This window comes from Falco punctatus, assembly GCF_963210335.1.
Source record: "Falco punctatus genome assembly, chromosome: 3".
Taxonomy (NCBI): domain Eukaryota; kingdom Metazoa; phylum Chordata; class Aves; order Falconiformes; family Falconidae; genus Falco; species Falco punctatus.
In genome coordinates this window covers 91,338,122-91,358,308 of record NC_137582.1, presented here as the reverse complement: position 1 = coordinate 91,358,308, position 20,187 = coordinate 91,338,122, and the positions used below count along the sequence as shown (strand labels likewise).

At 43.3% G+C, this 20,187-nt stretch overlaps 1 protein-coding gene and 1 long non-coding RNA gene across 6 annotated transcripts in view; both read right to left on the bottom strand.

Moving 5' to 3' along the window:
* The window catches only part of GMDS (GDP-mannose 4,6-dehydratase), a 425,916-nt gene extending 408,036 nt beyond the window's left edge, over window positions 1-17,880 (bottom strand). The window contains exons 1-2 of one of the 5 annotated variants that reach the window (XM_080377830.1): window positions 17,551-17,880; window positions 16,602-16,726 (exon numbers count right to left, since the gene is read on the bottom strand). In XM_080377830.1, the coding sequence (XP_080233956.1) occupies window positions 16,602-16,721 (120 nt within the window). In that variant the 5' untranslated portion in view covers window positions 16,722-16,726; window positions 17,551-17,880. Of the gene's footprint in view, window positions 1-16,601; window positions 16,727-17,056; window positions 17,247-17,550 lie in introns of those variants that run through there. The other 4 variants (XM_080377831.1, XM_080377828.1, XM_080377832.1 and 1 more) reach the window with 4 other exon arrangements.
* On the bottom strand, window positions 4,956-16,593 carry LOC308059889. The gene is made up of 2 exons (XR_013926475.1): window positions 15,572-16,593; window positions 4,956-14,477 (listed from the first exon to the last, which is right to left on the bottom strand). It is a non-coding gene; the product is annotated as an uncharacterized lncRNA (long non-coding RNA).
* Window positions 17,881-20,187: the final 2,307 nt, after the last annotated feature.

The window sequence follows — 20,187 nt, the reverse complement described above, 5'->3', positions numbered from 1 at the left end:
ATAACTCCATCTGGAGAGGACTGTTCATTGAGGAGTTTTTCTCCCTTCCCACTCAAATTGGGAAGCTGAAGGGCTGACATCAGCTCTAAAGTTAGCCATCAGTTTCTATGAGACCTTGGAAAGGGAGGGGGTACATGGTGGCAGCTACAGCTGCTTGATGACTGATTCTGGCAGCAGGTTTCTTAATAATCAATACGCAACAGCACACGAGGTGGGCAGCTAATAGTCATATAAAAAAACCAACAAAACATAAAACCCAAAACAGAAAAGACCCAATGGGAGAAGAGATCCAAGGTGGGGAAAGTTAATACAGTGGAGGGACACAATTTCTTGCCTCTTACAAATACATCCTTGCATTTACGATAAAAAGTTCAGGTTTAGGCACAAGCAGGTCTGTTCTGCAAGCACAGCCATGCATTCAGAGCATGCTGGGAAAAGCACTTATCAAAGTACTATCTTCAGCCAGAGTAAGGTGTGCAGCTGCTCCTTAAAAGCCTGCTTTCAAATCAAGGAATGGAGAAAGCAAAGACAGTAGCTCAAAGCAAGCTATTTCTTTCAAAGCACAGAGGCCTATTATGATCAATTTTGTTTACATTGTACCCTCTCCTATTGACTAGGAGATCCTAGGGGGTTTATTGGATACAAAATACTAACCAAGCTATTAGTTACTCGATTTGCCCCTTCAGAAATCCTTCACCATCAGTATCTCCTTCATGCAAAGTGCTGATCTACCAAGCCAGGGCAGCCCAGGCAACCTTTCTGTCTCTTCCCTCTAGGTGGGCAGCTTTACTGTGCCAGGGCTGCGCAGCCCCGCTTGCAGCTGGGGAGGAGGGAGAGCACGGCTACTGCAGCATCAGGCTGTCCCACAACAAGAATATAATCTCCGTTAAGTACTGGTATTGGTCCATGCTGCAAGGAAAAAAAAAAAAAAATCAAGATAGAGAAATGGAGTGTACTTTCTACAAATCCACACACCAACATGAAAGAATTCTACAAAAGGAGAATAGCCATTACAGACAGGTCTTCTGGGTCATGAGCTTCCTGACCTGTCAGGGAAAAAGGCGAAGTGGTACCCCAGTCCTGGTCCAAACAGTGCTCTGCTTTCAGATTTGGACTTTCTTCTCTCCAAACCATTTTGTCCTCCCTCTCCTCAGCAATAATTTCTCCTCTTGCTCAGATCACCACACACAGAGCTTCCTCTCCCATCACAAAGATGGGGCAGAAACTTGACAAAAGTTTGCGTGCCCTTCTCAACCTTCATTGCATTTGACATCAGTTTCAAATAATGGAGGAAGAAGTATGAGGCTGACTTACTCCTCCTCAAACTCCACTCTTAGGAGGCCTGGGCACCCAACAACAAGGTCTTCTTGCAGCTGTTCAGAACAGCAGCACTCCTTGAAAGTGTTTAAGGAAGAGACCCAAAGCACTTTCTATTATATATAAAGTCTTATTACTTATCATAATGTGTTTTGAAATCAAAATTACTTATCAAAAAAAAGTGGGTAAGCATTACCCACTACAAAATTCAACCACCAATGTTCATACCTTGTCACGAGGAACTCACAGGAAACAGAATGGAAGCCTAAGAAAAGTCAGGCACAGCTGAGGTACTGAGAATGGTGACCAAATCATGGTAAAGCAACCGAAGAATCAAGTCAGAATATGATTTAATAACTGATGATGCATAGTAACAATATTTACCTTCAAGTAGCTTGTAATCTTTCACCTTTAACTATTACTTCAGGAGTATCAAATTTATTCACAATATACTGCAATGCCTAGACAAATCAATTCATTTATACCTGTAAGCAAGCTTTCTTGGAAAATACTTATTGTGTTCACGAACAGCACGCAGATTCACTTCTGCGTGCTTCCACTGAAAGGGACCTTCTTACCTTTATCCTCTATTCTCACTGCCAGCTCATATATTCCTGCCACTTTCCCAGGCTGTGTGGCCAACCAAGGTCAACCACAGCTGAAGATCAACCAAAAAACCCTGAAAGAAGGTTTTCAGCTGGAGTAAGTTTTAACAGTCCTCATCTTTTCCTAGCTCTTAGTTTAATAGCAATCTCCAGCATTAAACACAGTCTTTCATTCCCTGCCCTAGACATGCTCTTGCATCATGTATCTCTCATCAGCTGAAGATTTTGATTTGGCTGGGTTTGACAGCAGTAATGCTGATAGAGCCATTGGAACATCCTGAATCAGAAGGCAGCAGAACCAGAAATTTTACCTTTATGATTTTTCCTCCTCACTTGCTAGTCCCCCCACCTCTCTGGATTTCCACTGGATTAGTCAGCCTTTTTCCATGCAATTAATGAACTAAGTGTGGCTAAGTGTATTAACAAAGATAGCAGTATGTCAGAAGTGTTAGTTCTGCAAGGCTGGTCTCCATGTTAATTAAGCCATTCCTCTTACGAATTCTCTAAAAAGCCTAATAACAACTTTCAGCTAAATCCAGACTAAAGACTTCATTGCCTAAACTGTTTAAAGGTGCAACTATATATGCATGCATACTACAGTATCCAATACATCTTAGAAATCCATATCAACACATTAGTATTTGCACTTAAACCTCGCATGCATTTTTCAGATGTCAACAAGCTCAGGTACAGGCCAGGGAGAAAGCGTATCAGTACCACACCAGGTCTGCTAGCCATGTTTCAACAACAGTCCCAAAGAGGTTATAACCGGAGTTGAACAAAGACTTGTTTGCTTTATAGATGCCAGGAGCCACACACAGAAAATTGCTCACTTCTGAAACAAGTTATTCTCAGTTCAATTTCTCCAGAGGCTGAGATAATTACGTCCTGGGGTATTGTTGCATTAATCACCACTACCTGGTAAAGGCAATGCGCTGGTCCTCAGCTGCTTTAAAATGGGACTCAATAACCATACAAGAGAACAACAGGCTTCGCAGTTCACTCCATAGAGGGTGTTTCTCCAAGCCGTCTGCGCAGTGACTACACCCACCTAAGCTGTTCCAGATCCACGTTCTGTACACACTCACTCCTTTGTCCTCCTAACCCCACCACATACACCAGACCCAAGAGGGAGCCACAGAGAGCCCTGCAAGGGGAACGCTGCCTTCCATCACCGGCTCTGCTAAAAGCATGAAACATCCATGTATACATCCAGCAACAGCCAAGGAAAGCCTTTACTGCTGTATTCAGTTTCCCTTGCTGGTGTCTCAAACAGAAGCATAGAGGCTTTTCTCCAGTTTTGCTACATCTAGTACTCCCTCAAAGTGGGTACTGCTGTAGCTACACCTCCTATGCTGTGCTGCCAGCCAAGCAGCAGTGGCAGATCTATAAGACAGATCAGTATTTTTTCCAAGGAGACTGACAATAGAAACATTAGATCAAGTGAGGCTGCCCACTACCACAGGCAAACCAGTTTCTCCTTCTGCTTTCCCCCCCTCTAACACAAAGCTGCACTTGAATTAGAAGTAATTAACATTTTCAACATATGTATTTTTTATGACCAAAAACCTCAAAAGGAAAAAAAGTCAAAAAGTCTCTCTGCAAAAATTAACATGATTCATTTGAAAACTTACCAAGTGTTGTCTTGTAAGAGTTATTATACGTGAACACCTGTAAGGAGTCAGCTATTAATAGCACCAATGAAACTGTAGTACAGAAACAAAGAAGTGCTACTTGGGGCAATATGATTAAGGCTGTGTCAGCAGTTTGATTTTCATGATTTTAACACCCAGCTGTAAAAATGGCCTTCAGTAGAAGCAAGCATATTGCGTCTGTATCCACAGGGAGCAGTTTCTGTTCTCACTGAGTAAAATGCAAGAGTCAACTATATTTTAATACATAATCTCCAAATAGTAAAATCCAGAATTTGCAAGTCATTTTTGGATATAATCATTGCCAAATAGGACTACACCTTAAAAGACAGTTTGGTAAATACTGCAAGACAGAAACTTGGTAGAGCACAAGAAATGGAAAATCACACACACTTATTTCTCAATTTTGGCATACATTCTTCAAGAATTAGAGGTATACCAAAGAAACTGCGCACTAATACACAGTTCACAGCTATAGATCTTTCTAACTTGGCCTCCATTTGCTTAAACACAGAACAGCATTAATAGATTTATGCTTGAAAAGGCACCATTTGAGATGGTTACACGTTTCCTTGCTTGAACAAAGTAATAAGCAGTGAGTGATCAGCCCTGTGCACGCACAAAATTAAAAGCCCAACTTACACATGATCCACAACTGTCTCAACAAGCATGAAAAACACAGCATTTCAATCAAACATGCGTTATGGTTATACTACTGAAGAGGTCCTGCAATAGAAGAGAATCTTCTTTTCAATAAAAGGCAGAGTCAAAGAGAATGTGACCAGAATCCCCAAAAAAATTCTTTCCAGCGTGTTTTGATGCATCAGGTATACTGCAGGCATTCTGTATTTTATTCTATCTAGCTATTAAGTATAATTACAAACATTACAGACTAGCTTGGAAGGCTAGCACCCCTGACTGCCTCACTGTGGAAAAGCTGTACTGTCTCTTAGTTTAAATTATCTTACTAAATATTACAACACTAAATTGTAAAAATCCGATTCCCTTCACACTAAAATATGAACAGAGCTATGCTTCTTCCACATACACAAAGGCAGTACAGCCCTACTGTAAAGACAGAAACAATAGTAGGGGTTTTTTGTCCTGGCCTTTCCTACACATTTTCCGCTCATCCCACATTAAAATGAAGCCTCCTCATTAAGATAGAGGAACACATGGAACTACAAAGACTTAAAGGCAACACACCTCACAAATTCTGTAGATTTATAAATCCTGCTCTCCTCCATCTCTCCTCTCAGTCCCACACATGCCAGAGGGAAAGCTGCATACATGCAAAATTTTAAACTAAAGGGAAAAAAATCCAAACCTATCTGAACTCTTAAGAGTAATCTTTTAAAGGTTGTTTTTTTTTTAAAAAAAAAAAAAAAAGATATTAGAGTTGGTAACTAGCCAATGCCATTTCCATAAATTCAAATTATTTCTTAGTGAAAGCAATTTTTAAAAGTTAAAATGACTCCACTGAAAGTCAACTGGTCAGGATCAAAGTTGTGACATTACTTCATTCAGCATATCGAATCACTCACGAGATTTCAGACCTTCACTAGGAACGTGGGCTTGTACTTCCTTAAAAAAACCAACCACTCTTTAATTGATTTTTGGCCACCCTTTTCCTCTTCCTACCATCCAGGGTTATACATTGACCCCACCCTGTCCTTCAGCACACACACACACACAATTTTTAATTATAGGGAGGTTTCACAAGGGGGACACTGTCAGTCATTAGCTTACACCAAAGTGCCACAGTCTCAGTGAACCAATAGACAAGAATACCTGAACTCTCCAAAGAGATCTGGAAGAAAAAACATTATATTTTTGCCTGGAAGCATGATTTAACACCAAAGTCACAGTACACACGTGGTAGAGAACAACGAAAGACACATCATTGAGGCCAAGTAAGATAGAAACTAAATACATCAGTCAGTACCTCAGACAGAAAGACCAGAGGGTCAGGGATGGAGAAGACAGCAGGGACAAGATCGCTGCAGCGGTGTGCTGAGGGCACTCAGGAGGCAGGCAGTGATTTGGGAACACTGCTCCTCCCCAGATCAACTCCAAAGCAGCAGCCTCTTTGGAGCAGTACCTGTAAAAGCACACTGTATCTATTGCTTTGATTGTATATCCATACATTTACAGCACAATATGCTCTTCTTACTAAAAGAAACAACACATGTAATCAAGTTCTGTCAGCTTTGCTTACCCTAGAGTGCTTCAGATAAAATAAATGCTTCCTCACTGCAAGATGAGGTGCTACTCAGCACAGCACAAGCCCCATCAGGCAACCACCCTGAGCACCCTCCAGTCAGTCAGGGTACGTAGCCAACAGAGTTCACAGCACCAGCCTTCTTATCCCAAGGTAGACACCTGCATTTGCTCAAACCCACCCGCGCTCTCAACAAACTAGAGGTTTCCCACTCACCCAAAAAAACTGCCTGGACAACTCGCTCAGGCATAGAAACAGTGAAACAAGAAGGTTCCCACCCAAGGTGACAGAGTCCATCACCAGCCATAGGGGCTCATACAAAGGAAACTCAATGGCTTCAATTAATTAGTGGAAGTTCACCATTACATTCTGAAGTCACACCAAGTAATTCCAAAAGGAACTTAAGCTACTTCACCAGTGTCAAAACAGTAAGCAGTATGCCCACCACTGCAAGTACTAGTTACAACATTAACTGATAGGTAAGTTACATATTTCAAATGCATGTGTGCACTCTCATTTCGTGCTTTACACACTTTCATGTTAACTAACATTAACTTAAACCATCATTTTACAGTTCATTCAGTTTGTTAAAATCAAAACCACAGCATCATTGCTTAGGGAATTTTAGTTTATTTTCAATTCAGCAGAACTGTGTTACACTTCCCGTTAACTGGTCAAGGCAGATAGACGTGAGATCCTGAGATATGATTAAAACTGTCAGTTTGTGTGATAGAGCTGAATTGCACTGTAAAAGGAATTAACAGTCAGTATTTTTCCATCTAAGTTACTTTCCAATTTTAAGTAAGTCTGATCTCTCATACTGTTTAAACAAGAAAAGCAAAATACAATGTAATGATTTAAAATTCTACTTATGCTTCACAAATAAAAAACTGCAGCATAATAACGCATTTCCACAAAGGTTTTCTTTATAACATGACTAAATAGTGATCCAGCATAGCTGCAAGAGTCTGAAAGTACAAAGAATACCAACAGAAATGCAACAAGTGTCATTTTGGAGACATAGTCAGTATTAAAACTCCTATTCCACTCTTTAATAACAAAGAACTTCCAAATAAGCAAAAAATCCGCTTCTCATCTTAAAATGCAGGAGGACCGAAACAGTTGCACTATATATTCAACTATAAAGGACTGCAATAAGAACACAGGAACATCTAACACTTATCAGGTGACCTTCAGAATTTTAAGAAATCAAATCCATGAAGCAAAACCACTGTTTTAAGTTTTCAATCTTTGATCAGCTACAAGTATGACTCTAAAATGTTCTGGCAAGGGCATAAACTGAAGTTTAACTCTTAGTCATAATGACTTCCTTGCTTTTACATCTTCAGGAATAATTTTCCAAATTTATTTTACATTCAAAAATAAAATACATGCTACTGAGCCTGCAGACCTACAACCACAGAACCGCCGCTGCTGTTCAAAGGCCAGCCAGATTCTGAAACAGCCTCCAGTATCACTGCAAACATTAAGGGGAAAAAACTCAACAACTTCTAAGCAGAGTCAGTGAAATTCTGCCAGTACAGACCAGACCTGAGCTTCAGCACAACACTTGACCAGTAACAGTCAAATCAGGATCAGCAAAGCAGCTTGTGGGCTGTCTCCTTAAGCATTGCCATGGAACACAGATAGCTCACAAAGCCACCTGGAAGATGGAAAAATATATTTTGCATGCAGGTCTGAAAAGTTCTGTATCCTTTTTATACAGTACATATTGTAGGATTTTAATAATATTTTAATTTCAGAGGCAAACAGCATGCCAAAGTTTGGCAGGAATACATTGACAGACTACTACTGTGTAATCATGGCATCAAATCCACAATCATTTAGTTGTATGAAATCCAAAAAGCATAGCCAGAAATTTCAGCATTTCAAAAACAAGCCTGCTCCACAGTAATGTTTATTCTTTTTAGAGAGTGCTATCAGTGCTAAAGAAGGCAAGGACACCAACCAGCAGCCAAATATACAGTGGTTATTCCTTATCTTACTAGAAGATAAATTGTGAGAGGAAGCTACAGGTCACCACCAGTATCACTGACTAAGCCAGCCATTGCTAATGCACCAAAAGAGATCCTGCATGCGTCAAACAAATGTTATGAAAAAAAGCAAACAAATAACCACACCCCATGACAACATGCCTGCAATCTGACAAGTAGCATCCCAAACAGCCAGATGTTGTTTCCCAGTTTCAGAACAGCACCAGAAATGTACACATAAGGAATACAGCAGCAATCAGAAGGGACTGCTGCATATCAGGCTAGAAGCATAAAAATCAGCAACAGGTTACGTATAGGAACAGTCAGGAGTATTCCCTGCCTGACTTCAGGTTTTATTTCCTTCTAGATATAAATACCATCCTACACACCTTGGGAAAGGCTTATTTCCATTCATAAACTGGTAAACATTCAAGCTGTTTCTGGCATGGGTTCAGACATTTTAGGACACAGCTAAGAGAACTGTCTACTCTTTTCCAAGTTGCTATGTGTTTTCTGACTTTGGGGTCAGGGGGAGGGTGGGGTGGGCTAAGCTTCTATTGCAGTATGGTGACATGCAACCTCTAAGTGCCTATGAATACACATGACCAGTTACAGCAGATCTGACAGCTTATCTGTTACCACATACTTCAGCACTATCCTGGAAGGTGGAACTTTAGAGATCCGTATGCAATATACATAACACATTCAAAGAACATCATCTCCTCAGGAACTCAGAAGAGGAAAAAAAGCCAAGAGGCACATATTTAATAGTTATGCAGGTGTCATATGCAGCATAGACAAGGTATCCTCTCATTACAGCAAAAGCACTCAACTAGACATTCAACATGACAGATGTTTTTCCTTCTGCATTAGATTTCACCACAGACTGTAGGAATTCTCCTGTGAGAAGAATTTCCAAGCAGCAATAAATGGGTCAAATGACAGCTAAAGCAAAGCCCTGCAGAAACCCTCCATAAAATCTGACTGTATCCTACCATATTTAATATCTACTCAGATTTTTCCAGAGCAAGCATAATTTCTTCTTGTTATTTCAAAGGTGTTCAAGCATAGCAAATACAGCACAAGCTAGTTTATCTACTTGGAAACTCCTTACAAAAAGCCAAGAGCTGTGGCATCCCACATCCAAGGCAAGTGCATTTCTTTTGGCTGATGTACCCATTGAATCACTGTACTTAGCTGAGCATCACTACAAATGTGTTGTGATATTGTCAACTTTGATCTGACTGCACGATGCAAGATGTACTTGCATTCAGTGCAACAGCTGTCTCAGGGTACAGTATCAAATGATCTTCAGTGGTACTTACCACTGAACTAACTGCAACCAGACCATAAAGTAAACAGACATGGCCTTCAGTTTAATTTGCTTACTGTCAGCTGATTTTTATTTAAAGCAAAATTCATGTTTCCCACTAACAAAAAAAAAAAAAAACAAACAACCACACAACAAAACTTTAACAACAAATACTCCTGAAGAAGGAAGCCTGCCTCCTGCCTTAGGTATACTACTTTGCAAATAAATGAAACAAAATTGTTGCAACATTTACATTGCATACAAGGAAGTTCAGTTGTGTAGACGCATGTAAAAAGCACAGGTGACAACAGATAAGCTGGTTTACAGTAACTTGTTTGGCAGGCTTTACAAAAGCTTCATTGTAGATTTAGATTGTCAAGTCTGTGCACACCCCAGAAACAGAAGCAGCTATAGGAACTTTTCAGTAATAGTTAAGAGGAAACCGGAAAGAATTCCACTCTTTCCCCTTACCTTCTATAGCTTTGCTTAGTTGAAAATTTTGGCCATAACTACATCCCCCAGCTCATATACATATGACCCAAAGGAATTCCTTAGCTGAGGTCCTGAAAAAATAATCCACAAATTCATATGAAAAAAGCAGGAGGTGACAAAATTAAGAAAAAGAATATTTTATTTTGCTCATTTGGCTAGAAAGCAACCAAAGTAGCAAGAGATTCAGAGCAAAAGAGAACACACACCTGTGAGAGGAAATTAGACATCTACCGTGCTGCTGACTTGTTCTTGTGTTACTGTTCACATAGTGCTTTGAGGAAACCATGCTTTCCAAAATAAGCCCGAGTTGTGCTGCAACAGCATAGCAGAAAGAACTGGCAAGTTCGTAAGAACATATACTTAATCAGGACTCTACTCCAGACTCAGAAGTCTGGGATAAACTTGCTAGAAATTATCAAGAGAGAAAGTGCTTCCTGGCTCCCAGACTAAATGAAAGCGTAGGTGAGTGCAAAGAAACTTAGTCTCAGCACTCCAAAGAGAAGTAAGGTGTGGGCAACAGGAGGCACCATGAGGATGAATACCAGTACCACAACTGCACTGAAAAACCTTTTATTCAGCTTTATTGGATTACAGGGATCGGAGAGGTAACCTATGATGTGTTCTTCACAGGCCATCAGCAGGTTTAAGTACTCCATTTTCCTTCTTCTTCTGCATAGCTATCTGTTTTCTAAGAAACTGACTCCCTTGTGCAAAAAGCTCAACAGACAAAAAGATATGAAAGAGACAATCAGAGGAGAAAAGACCAAAACTTAGTTGGAGAGGATGAAGTTGCAGGGGAAAAAAAAGTTTCACAGGAGTTCCCTCTTCAGTTTGGATCAGCTGTAAGTACATAAAGAGGACACTTCAACTCTTTAAGAAACTTAGGAAATAGAGAAATATAGGTTTTCTCTACACTGAAAGTCAATCTTCATTAAATTAAAAAACCCACAAACAAAAAGAAATCCCAAGACTAAGCAAGTAGCATGCTGCTGGCAATGGGATATTCTGCTCTCCTTGTCAGTCTGGGCAGCAAGGGCAATAGTACCCTATGACTATCCACAGCGCTCAAGATAAGTGTTGCTAGGATGAAGTCAGCTTCCCAAACCCAAATTGAGTACCATGCTTCTATGCGCTTCATATCTTAGCACCATTAACATGAACTTTATGATTTTATTCTCCCTGGAATATTTTCAGCGTTTTATCTACTTTCACAGCAGGTACACATCACAGTACCTTGTAATTCACTTGCTGTTCACAGTGTTTTTGAATCCACATCCTGTACACACCCTGTTCAAACACAAAGATTCAGATTGCCTACACTGGTCCTTGAGTCCCACCTACTAACTGAGCCAGGCTACCAGAACCTCCCCCTCCAGTAAGCAACCAGAGAATAGACTCCACTGGCAGTCACAAACATTGAGCAAGGCTGAGAAAAGACAGAAAGAAAAAAGGAAAGTTAATACATCAAGACAAACATGAACAAATCCTGTTACTTTTTATCATGAGTATCTTATAGCTCACTTATATTCAAACACCACCACTAACTGCACTATTCTGAAAGGCAATGGAATACACCTGGATTCCTCTGGGCAAGCGCACAGAGTGGCCAACATCCTGGACACCTGGCTCTTGGAGAAGACTAAAGTCCTACCAATCTGCACATGTTGCTGTAGAATATGAAACACAGATTAAAGAGAAAGGCACAGACCACGCACTTGGAGATTCCTTTGGTAAGGGGTCAATGCATTAGGTGAATTAGACTATCTGGTAACCCTCCTCCCCTCAGAGGGAGAGCCAAGACAATCAAAAATTCAGACATCCTCCTAAAAATCAGACCTCTTTTCAGATACTATTCTGGTCTCCCATTTCAGTATTTGTTATACTACTTTTCATTAAAATACCTTTTTCTCAAGTTTCTTTTTGGATGAAACTTGATAGAAACACTTGTATTTATACCCTGTAAAAGGAAAGAGCTGGAATTATATTTTAGGCAAGCTTGGGTTTCACACCACAGCCACTATTCATCCACGGCAGAGTTTTACATAAGCCACTTATGCCATCTTCTTACAATATGCAGGTGTTCAACTTCTCATACTGTGGAGGACTCTCAGAATCAAACAAGTTTGTTGGAAAGGACCTCTGTGGATCATCCAGTCCAAGTTCCCTGCTCAAGCCAGCATCAACTAAAGCATATCACTCAGGGACATGTCCAGTTTGGTTTTGAATACCTCCAGGAACAGACCCTCCACAACTTCACTGGGCAGTCTGTTCCAGTGCTTGACCATGCTCATAATTTAAAAGAAAACAATCCCAAAACCTCCAAACACCACACACCCTCTTCAAAATTAAATGAAGTTTCTTGTGTTTCTGTTTGTGCCCAAATTAGTGCTCCTACATCTCTGCATCCTCTAACTAAGATAAGGATGTTCAACACGTCTGAAAGTCTCACTCAAGAGAACAACTGAAAGAGTACCTGGTTTCAGCCAAGACAGTATTTGTTTAAATGAAAAAGCAGCAATACTAATATTTAGCTTTAGCCCATTTCAGCAGACACTATCCTCCTATTTCTATAAAGAAAAGAAATTCTTTGGATTTTATCCTTCATCTGGCAAACCAGGGACTTCTCGGCGGTACAACGGGGTACAATGTTTCCTACACATGCCTTCCAGGTATACACATACTCCCCAGTGACAGATTCCTACCTCAATACTTGATCACAATACTTTAAAAAAGCAACTTTTTAAAAAGTTACTTAACTGTTTCCTCTACAACCCTTCTCCAAGAAAGCAAGTTCTTAGCCATAGAATATTGAAGAGCTTTATAGTAACATTCCATACCACCTATTCATTTTTATTTATTTTTTTTAAATACTAAGTCATGAGTCATGTTTTCTTATTACTAGTAGTTTGCCCCACAGAGTCTGTCTCGCTTGGTTTCACTCTCAACAGCCACATTTAGAAACACAACTCAATTCACAACAGCTGATCTTGCTTTCTCAGTATCTTCCCTGCCCCCCACCCCACCCCACCCCAGACAGCCTTTCTCAAATGTAACATCTACATAAAATTTGCATGTACACATGTATAGGGGTTTGGTGTGTTACAGGCATTAGCAAAGGTCATAAGCAACTGATTGAACTTCTGATACCAGTAAGACAGAGGCAGAGCCCATATTCTAGCTACATCAACCAATTAAAGAGAGCGTACTTGCATTTCTGCATGCATGCTCATTTGCCAGTCGTACTTAGACTTTATCTTAGCGTTTGGCTGAAAGTTCGGAGGCTGCTACTTTGTTTTGCCAAACGACAGCCAAATTTGAAAGACCTGCAGGAAAGGGGGTGCTAGTACTGCTGCTGTAAGAGCTCTCAAAGCAGAAACGCACTGCTTTCTCTATCTATGCTATCTACGATTTGCAATAGCCTCTGGCCATGTATTGACACTCAAATTCAAGTGCATTGCTTCATTCAAAACTGAGCTTTATAAGTGCGTGTTGAATGATTTTTGTCTATAAACCTCCTACTTTACTGTCTCTAAGTAAAACTGACACAAGATACAAATTATTCACTCCTCATAATCCATGGGGAAAAGTAGAAACGTCAACATATAACCTTGTCATTAGCCTCAGCCAGAGCATTTCTCGGTATTTCTTCAAGTAGTCAAATATCTAAATACTCTTACAAGCATCAGCGTATAGAAAGACAATCATATTGATTGCACTGCAATCAGACTTTCCAGAAAGATTTAAATGCAACTTTAACAGACATTTAGTCACAGTGCCTAGAAAAAAACCACTTTAGTAGCTTCCCCGAATAAGAGACCAGACATCTCTGCATATCTAGAATTAAATTTGTTATACTGGTATTTGATTCAAACCTCCGATTTTTACAGAGTAATTCTTCAAGGTATAAAATTTTGAAAATTCCACCACATCTATTTTGCATTGTGAAAACATCTTTGTAAGAACCACATTCTAGTTCTGTAAAAAATACTTCCATTTTAATACATAGAACAGGCCTGTTTCATTTGAAATACCTTTCCTTAAATGAATAAAGTGCTATGCATTACCACCAGCAGCCTACCAGCAGACCAATACCTACATGACATTTCAGAGATGTTTTATCCATCCAACCACAGCAATTGCCTCATTCTGGAAGTCATTTTAGCAAAACAGTGAAGTGTGGTTTGTGCCGCTGCTGTGGCGTGCGAAAGGAGATAAGGGAAATCTCAATACTGCAAGAGGAGTATACAACACCACTGCCTATGTGCTTAGAGTCTCTTATCAGCAATGCAAGTGGTAGAATAATACTGATTTCTCTCTAACCCCATGGGTAAATGCAGAATTTGCAGAGGTTCATTTATCTGGTTTGATTTCATAGAGACCAAGATCAAGCCCTTGCTGCCAGGAAACTGTTTTCCTTTGTGACTTCACCACACACATAGCAAACTCCTATTATTTGGCCAAAGGTCAAAAATTTACCTTTCTGTCAGTAACACATTCACCCTCACAGAGAATTGTTCTTTTCACATCTTGTACCTAGAAGAGAAACAAGCCATGTGAACTGGTCTTGTTAACTGGTGCAGTAAGCTGGCACCATGGCACAAGCCTCTAGTCACTCACTATACAGAAGAACTCCTGCAGACAGCCCACCCTGTTCTGGTATCCTGTGAAGTCTTATGAATCCCATTAGAAGTCCATGAATCAGAAGTTAAAGCTGTGCCATATCTCCATGGTGTATTTCAACCAAAACCGCATCATCGGTCAATTGCCCCATTGTCAAAATATAGCCCTACCTGAGCTCATTTCTCAGTCACAGCAGAAACAAAATTCCATCTTTTGTCAGTGGAAAAGATGGACAATCCAGATGTTCACAGCTATACAGAAGTTCTGAAAAATAAAATGAGTTGTCCAGTTTCAACACTATGATTAAACACACTTGCTGTGGCATCATCTCAAGTCAGAAAGGGCTGCCACAGCTCAAGCAGCACCTTGCTTGGCCCAAGAGTATTCTAAAGACAAAAGCACAACTTCTACACTTGCCTAGAATTGTCACAGCACAGCTAGATCAGCACTTGCCTCCCACCTATCCTTGCTCAGGGACCAGGCCCTCCGGGGCCTTAGTTCAGTAAATGCTCCCACATTACACTGACCACACACAAACCAAAGCAGGTTCCTTATACCATGCATCTATGCCAACCCTCTCTTAAAAGAAACTTGCTGTAGCAGAGGGGGGCAGGTCTAAATAAGGGGAGTCTACCATACAGTTCTGTTCCATGTCTTCCTCAGCCTGAAGAGATCCAAGCCTTTATCGCTTACCTTGAAAGAGACCAGTTCTGAGGAAGAATGAACAGACCAACTCTCTTCAGTCAAGTAATTAAAGTAACTACCCAGGAGAGACAAAGCCTGAACTCCAGCTTCCACCTAAGCATATTTATACAATTTACACATGGTAATTAAGTTTAAAAAACAGATGGCACTAGGACTTTCTCCCAGGAGGTAGGACATGCAAGTCTGCCCATTCACAGATAAGAAACAGAATCCAAGTCTCCCATTTCTGGGTGAGGCTCCTCTCAATAAAACAAAAACTATCACATAAAAATAAAGGGAGTCAAATAGGGGCAAGGAACAAGTACTGCAGTGACTTTCGTTAAAGTTCATCTAAGAAGAGAGGGATGAGGTTTCCTAGCAGATCTCAAAGTCACAGCAGAATAAAGGATCCCAAAAAAGGCCACCCTCAACACAAAACTTCCATCCTAAGCCAAGAGTTGGTACAGTCTTGTCACTCAGGCACCCAACCTCACTAGCTAACTTTCAGGTACCCCAGGCCTTTACTAGCTCTGGTTCTCCACACGTTCCAACGCTAAATAATATACGTGACAAAGGTGAAATTAAGATGAAAGAGCTGCTCTGAAAACAGAAAAAAACAAGAGAACGCAGTACTGAAAGAGCCAGGGCATTGTAGCTACAGGCCTCTAACTTACTATCTTTGATGAAGAAAAACATACTTCTGTCAACAAACTGGAAGACTGTTCAAACAGCACCAAAGTAGTCCTTGGGAAAGCTCTGACTGTCCTCTTGCTAAAAATAAAGATCAAGCAAAAATGTTAGTATATACAGATTATTAGTTTTTCCTCTTCTCAGACACAGCTGTATCTCCTTGTCAGACAGCCACCTGGAGGGCTTTCCTCAGCTTGCTACTGGCAGACAGTTACTAACCCACGGGAAGAGTGTGCGCCCCAAAGTGTTACAAGAACACGTGAGAACAGACATGATGAGGTAAAACATGAACAGCAGAAGAATGTTCAAAGCACAGTGCAGATTCTCTTGGATAATAGATGAAAGCTGCTATGACACAATATTGTCTCTGGATTCGCTCCCTCACAAAAGGTCAGGTGGCTCTTCTAGTGTAAAAAGCATTGACAAACATTGTCTCAGGGTGAAAGAGCAACATGTTTGTTTTGAGCTACATGTACTTTCCTACAATGCTGATGGCCTTCTATACAACCCACACCAGCACCTCACAAGTGGATCTACAAGCATACCAGGACAAGTCAAGAGTTGAAAGGGAAGATCTTCCATGTATGAAGCTGTCACTGATTAAACGAACACAACAAAGGAGAAAAAGCTGTTCTACTGGGATTCTAAGACGAACATTAATGCTTGCTATACAACACTACCTACTTAATAGGCTATACTAATCACAGAAGGTATACCCTCCAAGCAGAAGTCATTCAGCAGGTTCCAAGAGATAAGCCAAACGCAAGCAGCGTAGTTTTGTCCAGGCAGTAGGCAACATTTACATTACAAATAAGATGTTCCTCAAATATGACTAAGCATGTCATGGACAGCTTTCATTTAGCACCCACTTGCCAGCAAAGAAACAACAATGCAGACCTCTGTGGGGACAAACAATCTGACCAAATATCCAAGCTGCCTGTTAGGAGTGTAGCAGCACAAGGTACAAACTGCATATATCAACACTCCTGCAGGTCTCACCACATTAAAACTCACCACCAGCACATCTTTTTTCACAGTGCAGAAGCTGCTCCAAGGGAAATTGTGATTTTTCCTTCCATGCCATTTTTCTCCTGCACCTTCTTGCTCAAAACACCAGGACTCTGAGAGCATCATTATCCCTATGAGTAATACAGCCAAAAAAAAAAAAAAAAAAAAAAAAAGGGAGACTGCAATGAACGCACATGAATACAAAACAAGCAGCCTGGGGAGATGCTTTTGTCATCCATTCAGGTCTGGGTATAAAGCAGGTACTGACTGTAAATGAAGAGATCGGTGGCAAAAAGCCCCTCCGAGTGACAAGTCTGCCCTGATCATGCCTCACACCCGCACCGGTACAACCCCACCGCTGCCTTCACCACTTTAGACCACCAGGATGAAGGGTCCCAACACTGGCTTCTGCCTTTTCTAGGGGCGGCTCCTCTCTCACCGACGCTCACTTCACACCTCACCTTGGTACAGGTTTAGCTGATTTCTTAGCAATTCCTGGTAAAGGTTCCTATAAGACAGCCCAAAGCCGAGATGTAAAGGCGACGCACCACCCCTCACACGGAACACCTGGAGCCCCAGGGTACGCAGCCCCGGCCACCGTGGGCGAGGCCAGAGGGGGCCGTTACCCCGGGCCGGTCTCTCCGTCCCCGAAGCGGCCGGGGGCTGTCAGAGGGGGCTCCGGCACGAACGGCAGGGGGGAGAGGGCACCGGGCACGGGGTCGGCAGCCCCGTTACACGGCGCTGGGAGCGCGGGGTCCCGGGAGGGCGGGAGAACCGCCGCAGGCGCCCGGCAGCCCCACGCCAAGCCCTCCGCCAGCACCGCTCCCACGCACGGCCTCGGTCACGGCTGCCCACGGGCCCCTCACTGCGGGACTCCCCCCGCGTCCTCCGCCGCCGGCAGCCCCGGCCCCCCGCGCGGGGAGAACCCGGCAACGCGGGGAGCCCCCACCGTTACCTGCCCAGTGATGCCCGTGATAAGAGCCACCTTCCTGCCGTTTGTCTCCTCGCCATCGTCTGCCGGTGCCGCGGCGCAGGCACACGCCTCCGCCGCCGGCTGTGCCATCCTCCCGGCGGCGGCGGCGGGCGCGGCCCAGGTGCGGAGATAGCCCGGGGCGGAGGCGCGGCCGCCGGGGGCAGGCTCACGGCGCTGGGGGCGGGCACGGAGAGGAGGACGCCTGCCGCCCCGAGCGCGGCTCACACATGGGCTGCCGCCACCCGGGGGCTACCTCTGCCGCTCCGGCATTTCCGCGCTGGCCGGCTGCCCGCCGGCGCTCCCGCCCCGCCCCGCCCCGCTCCGCCCCGCCCCGCGGCGGCCGCAGGTGCAGCCCCGCCGCCGGCCCGGCCCGGCCCAGCCCCGCGCAGGCGCGCGCCGGCCAAGCGGCCCGGGCTCAAGCTCCGCTGTAGCCACGCCTCCTCTCAGTCTTGCCCCGCCCCGCTCGGACCCTCAGCCAATCAGGAGCCCCGACGCTTCCTTAAAGGCACAGAAGACGCAGCTCGCCGCCTGGCAGCGTCGGCGCGCAGGGGCCGAAGGTAGGCGCGGTAATTGGCTGAGAGCGGGAAGAGGGGGCGTGGCCTGCGCAGCTGCCGCCGCGGAGGAGCCGGGCCGCCGACTTCCTGACCGCGTGTCGAGGCGGTGCCACGTGAGAAGAGTGGAGCGGGCTGCGGCCCCGCTCGGGCGCCAGCGGCACGGGGAACACAGCGCCCCCTGCGGCGTGGAGGAGCCAGGTGGCCGCCCCCATAGTGCGCATTAACGCCGGCGCGGCGGCCGGCGGAGGACCACTGGGCCCCGCGGCTCCCGCCCCTGCTGCCCAGTCGCCAGGGCCTACCGGCGGTGCCAGAAACCGAAGAGCAAACCGGGGGGCGCCCCAGCTGCGTCGGGGAGCTCCAGATCAAAACTGTCTTCCTGTGAGGCACAGGGCCCTCCAGCCATCAGGGGGGCAAAGCTGGGCCTCCTCAGCTTTCTCACTTGCAGAGACACTCGTTTATAAACAACCCCAATGCTTCTAGAAAAGGCATTTATGATAAATATTTCATCTTTTGACGAACACTGGACTGGCACCCTCTGTTGTGGAGGCAGCATAGTGCTGCAGGGAAGAAGGGGCCTGCCCCATACTTCACTGTTAATCCCTGAAGGCCATCGTACCATGTTCCTTCGCTGTATGCTTCTGTGGTGGGACCTCTGCATATGCAGACAATTGTAGAGCTATAATTTTAATATTATTATGGCTTATTACAGCCTGCGGTCAAAAACTACTTGGTGTCATGGAAAGCCCATCATAACTTACAAGGAAAAAGGAGTTGGGAGCACACTGCCTGTCAAGTGGAACCGTACTCTAGAATCCCGAATGCTTTTTTTGCACGCAGCTCCCCCCGCTTTCAGTTTAAATCCCCTTGTTGCAGCCTCACAGTCTGTGATGGAATAGAGAAACTATTACATCATGGTTCGTCAGTTGCAAGATGTCATCCCAATCCTTCCATTTCTGCATCTCGTTTCGGAAGCCTTTTGCCAGGCACACGCAGTTTTATGAAGTTGCCAACGCTGGCTACTGCTTTGGCAAACTGATTTCATTCCACTAGTGATTGCTTTATGGGTGTAGTATCTCAGATTCGAAAGAGAAGGTACGCCCCAAATGATATGAATGTCACTCAGTTTTAAAACTACACTGGAGACATAAAAAGACATAAAATTCTGACAGTTTCAGGACTCCGTACACCAGAAAAAAGGCACAGAACATATTTTTGTTTTAAAATTTAGGATTTTAGATTAGAGGCAATTAGGAGCAAGTTTTCTTTATTTACTTATTTATATAGCTCATTCCCTCTTTTGCTAGAGCAGAGCTGCATAAAGCAATGCATGAGCTACAACATTAAAAATTGACCTTTATATGGCCAAATAAGCCTGTCATTTCTAGCTTTTGCTGGCAGTCCATTTAATGCACTCCAAAGTAAAGCTTGCTTGCTTTCTGTGTTCTGCTCCAGAAAGCAGTGAGTAAGGCTGACAAGTCAAGTCCTGAAGCAGGTCTAGAAGAAGAACCTCCATCACTGGGGCCTTCGTGTGCAGCTACCAGGCTTTTTTTCATCACTTTCTCCAGAGAGATGTTTTGCTACCCCAGTTGTCCAGTATCCTACAAGAACTATTTTTCAGATATAGCATTCTTCTTGACTGTTATTCCCAAAAGCACTCCACCTGTGGGGGGAAGCCAGGTCACACCTTTCATAACTCGTCTCATTAATCAAGTTCATCAGTTGAATGACCACCTTGTCCTATGACTGTGCTCTCAGGTGACAGGCACCTTGGTCCCTTCCCCTTTTAGCAAAATGGCTTTCCTTCCTACCCAGCATGTGCATTCCTGAGTGATTCAGAACAAAAAACTCTGCAATCTGGTCATTTTTGCAGGGGGAGCGTCTAAACCAGACTGAGCTGAGAACACTTTAGCAGGGTTCATACTTGTATTTTTGGTCAATAGTAATACTAGAAACAGGCAGGTGAAGCCAGACAGGATGTAGACCAGTTCAGGTTCCAGCTGACTGAAGGGAAAAAAAAAAAAAAAAAAAAAAAAAAAAAAAAAAAAAAAAAAGAGAAAATAAAAAG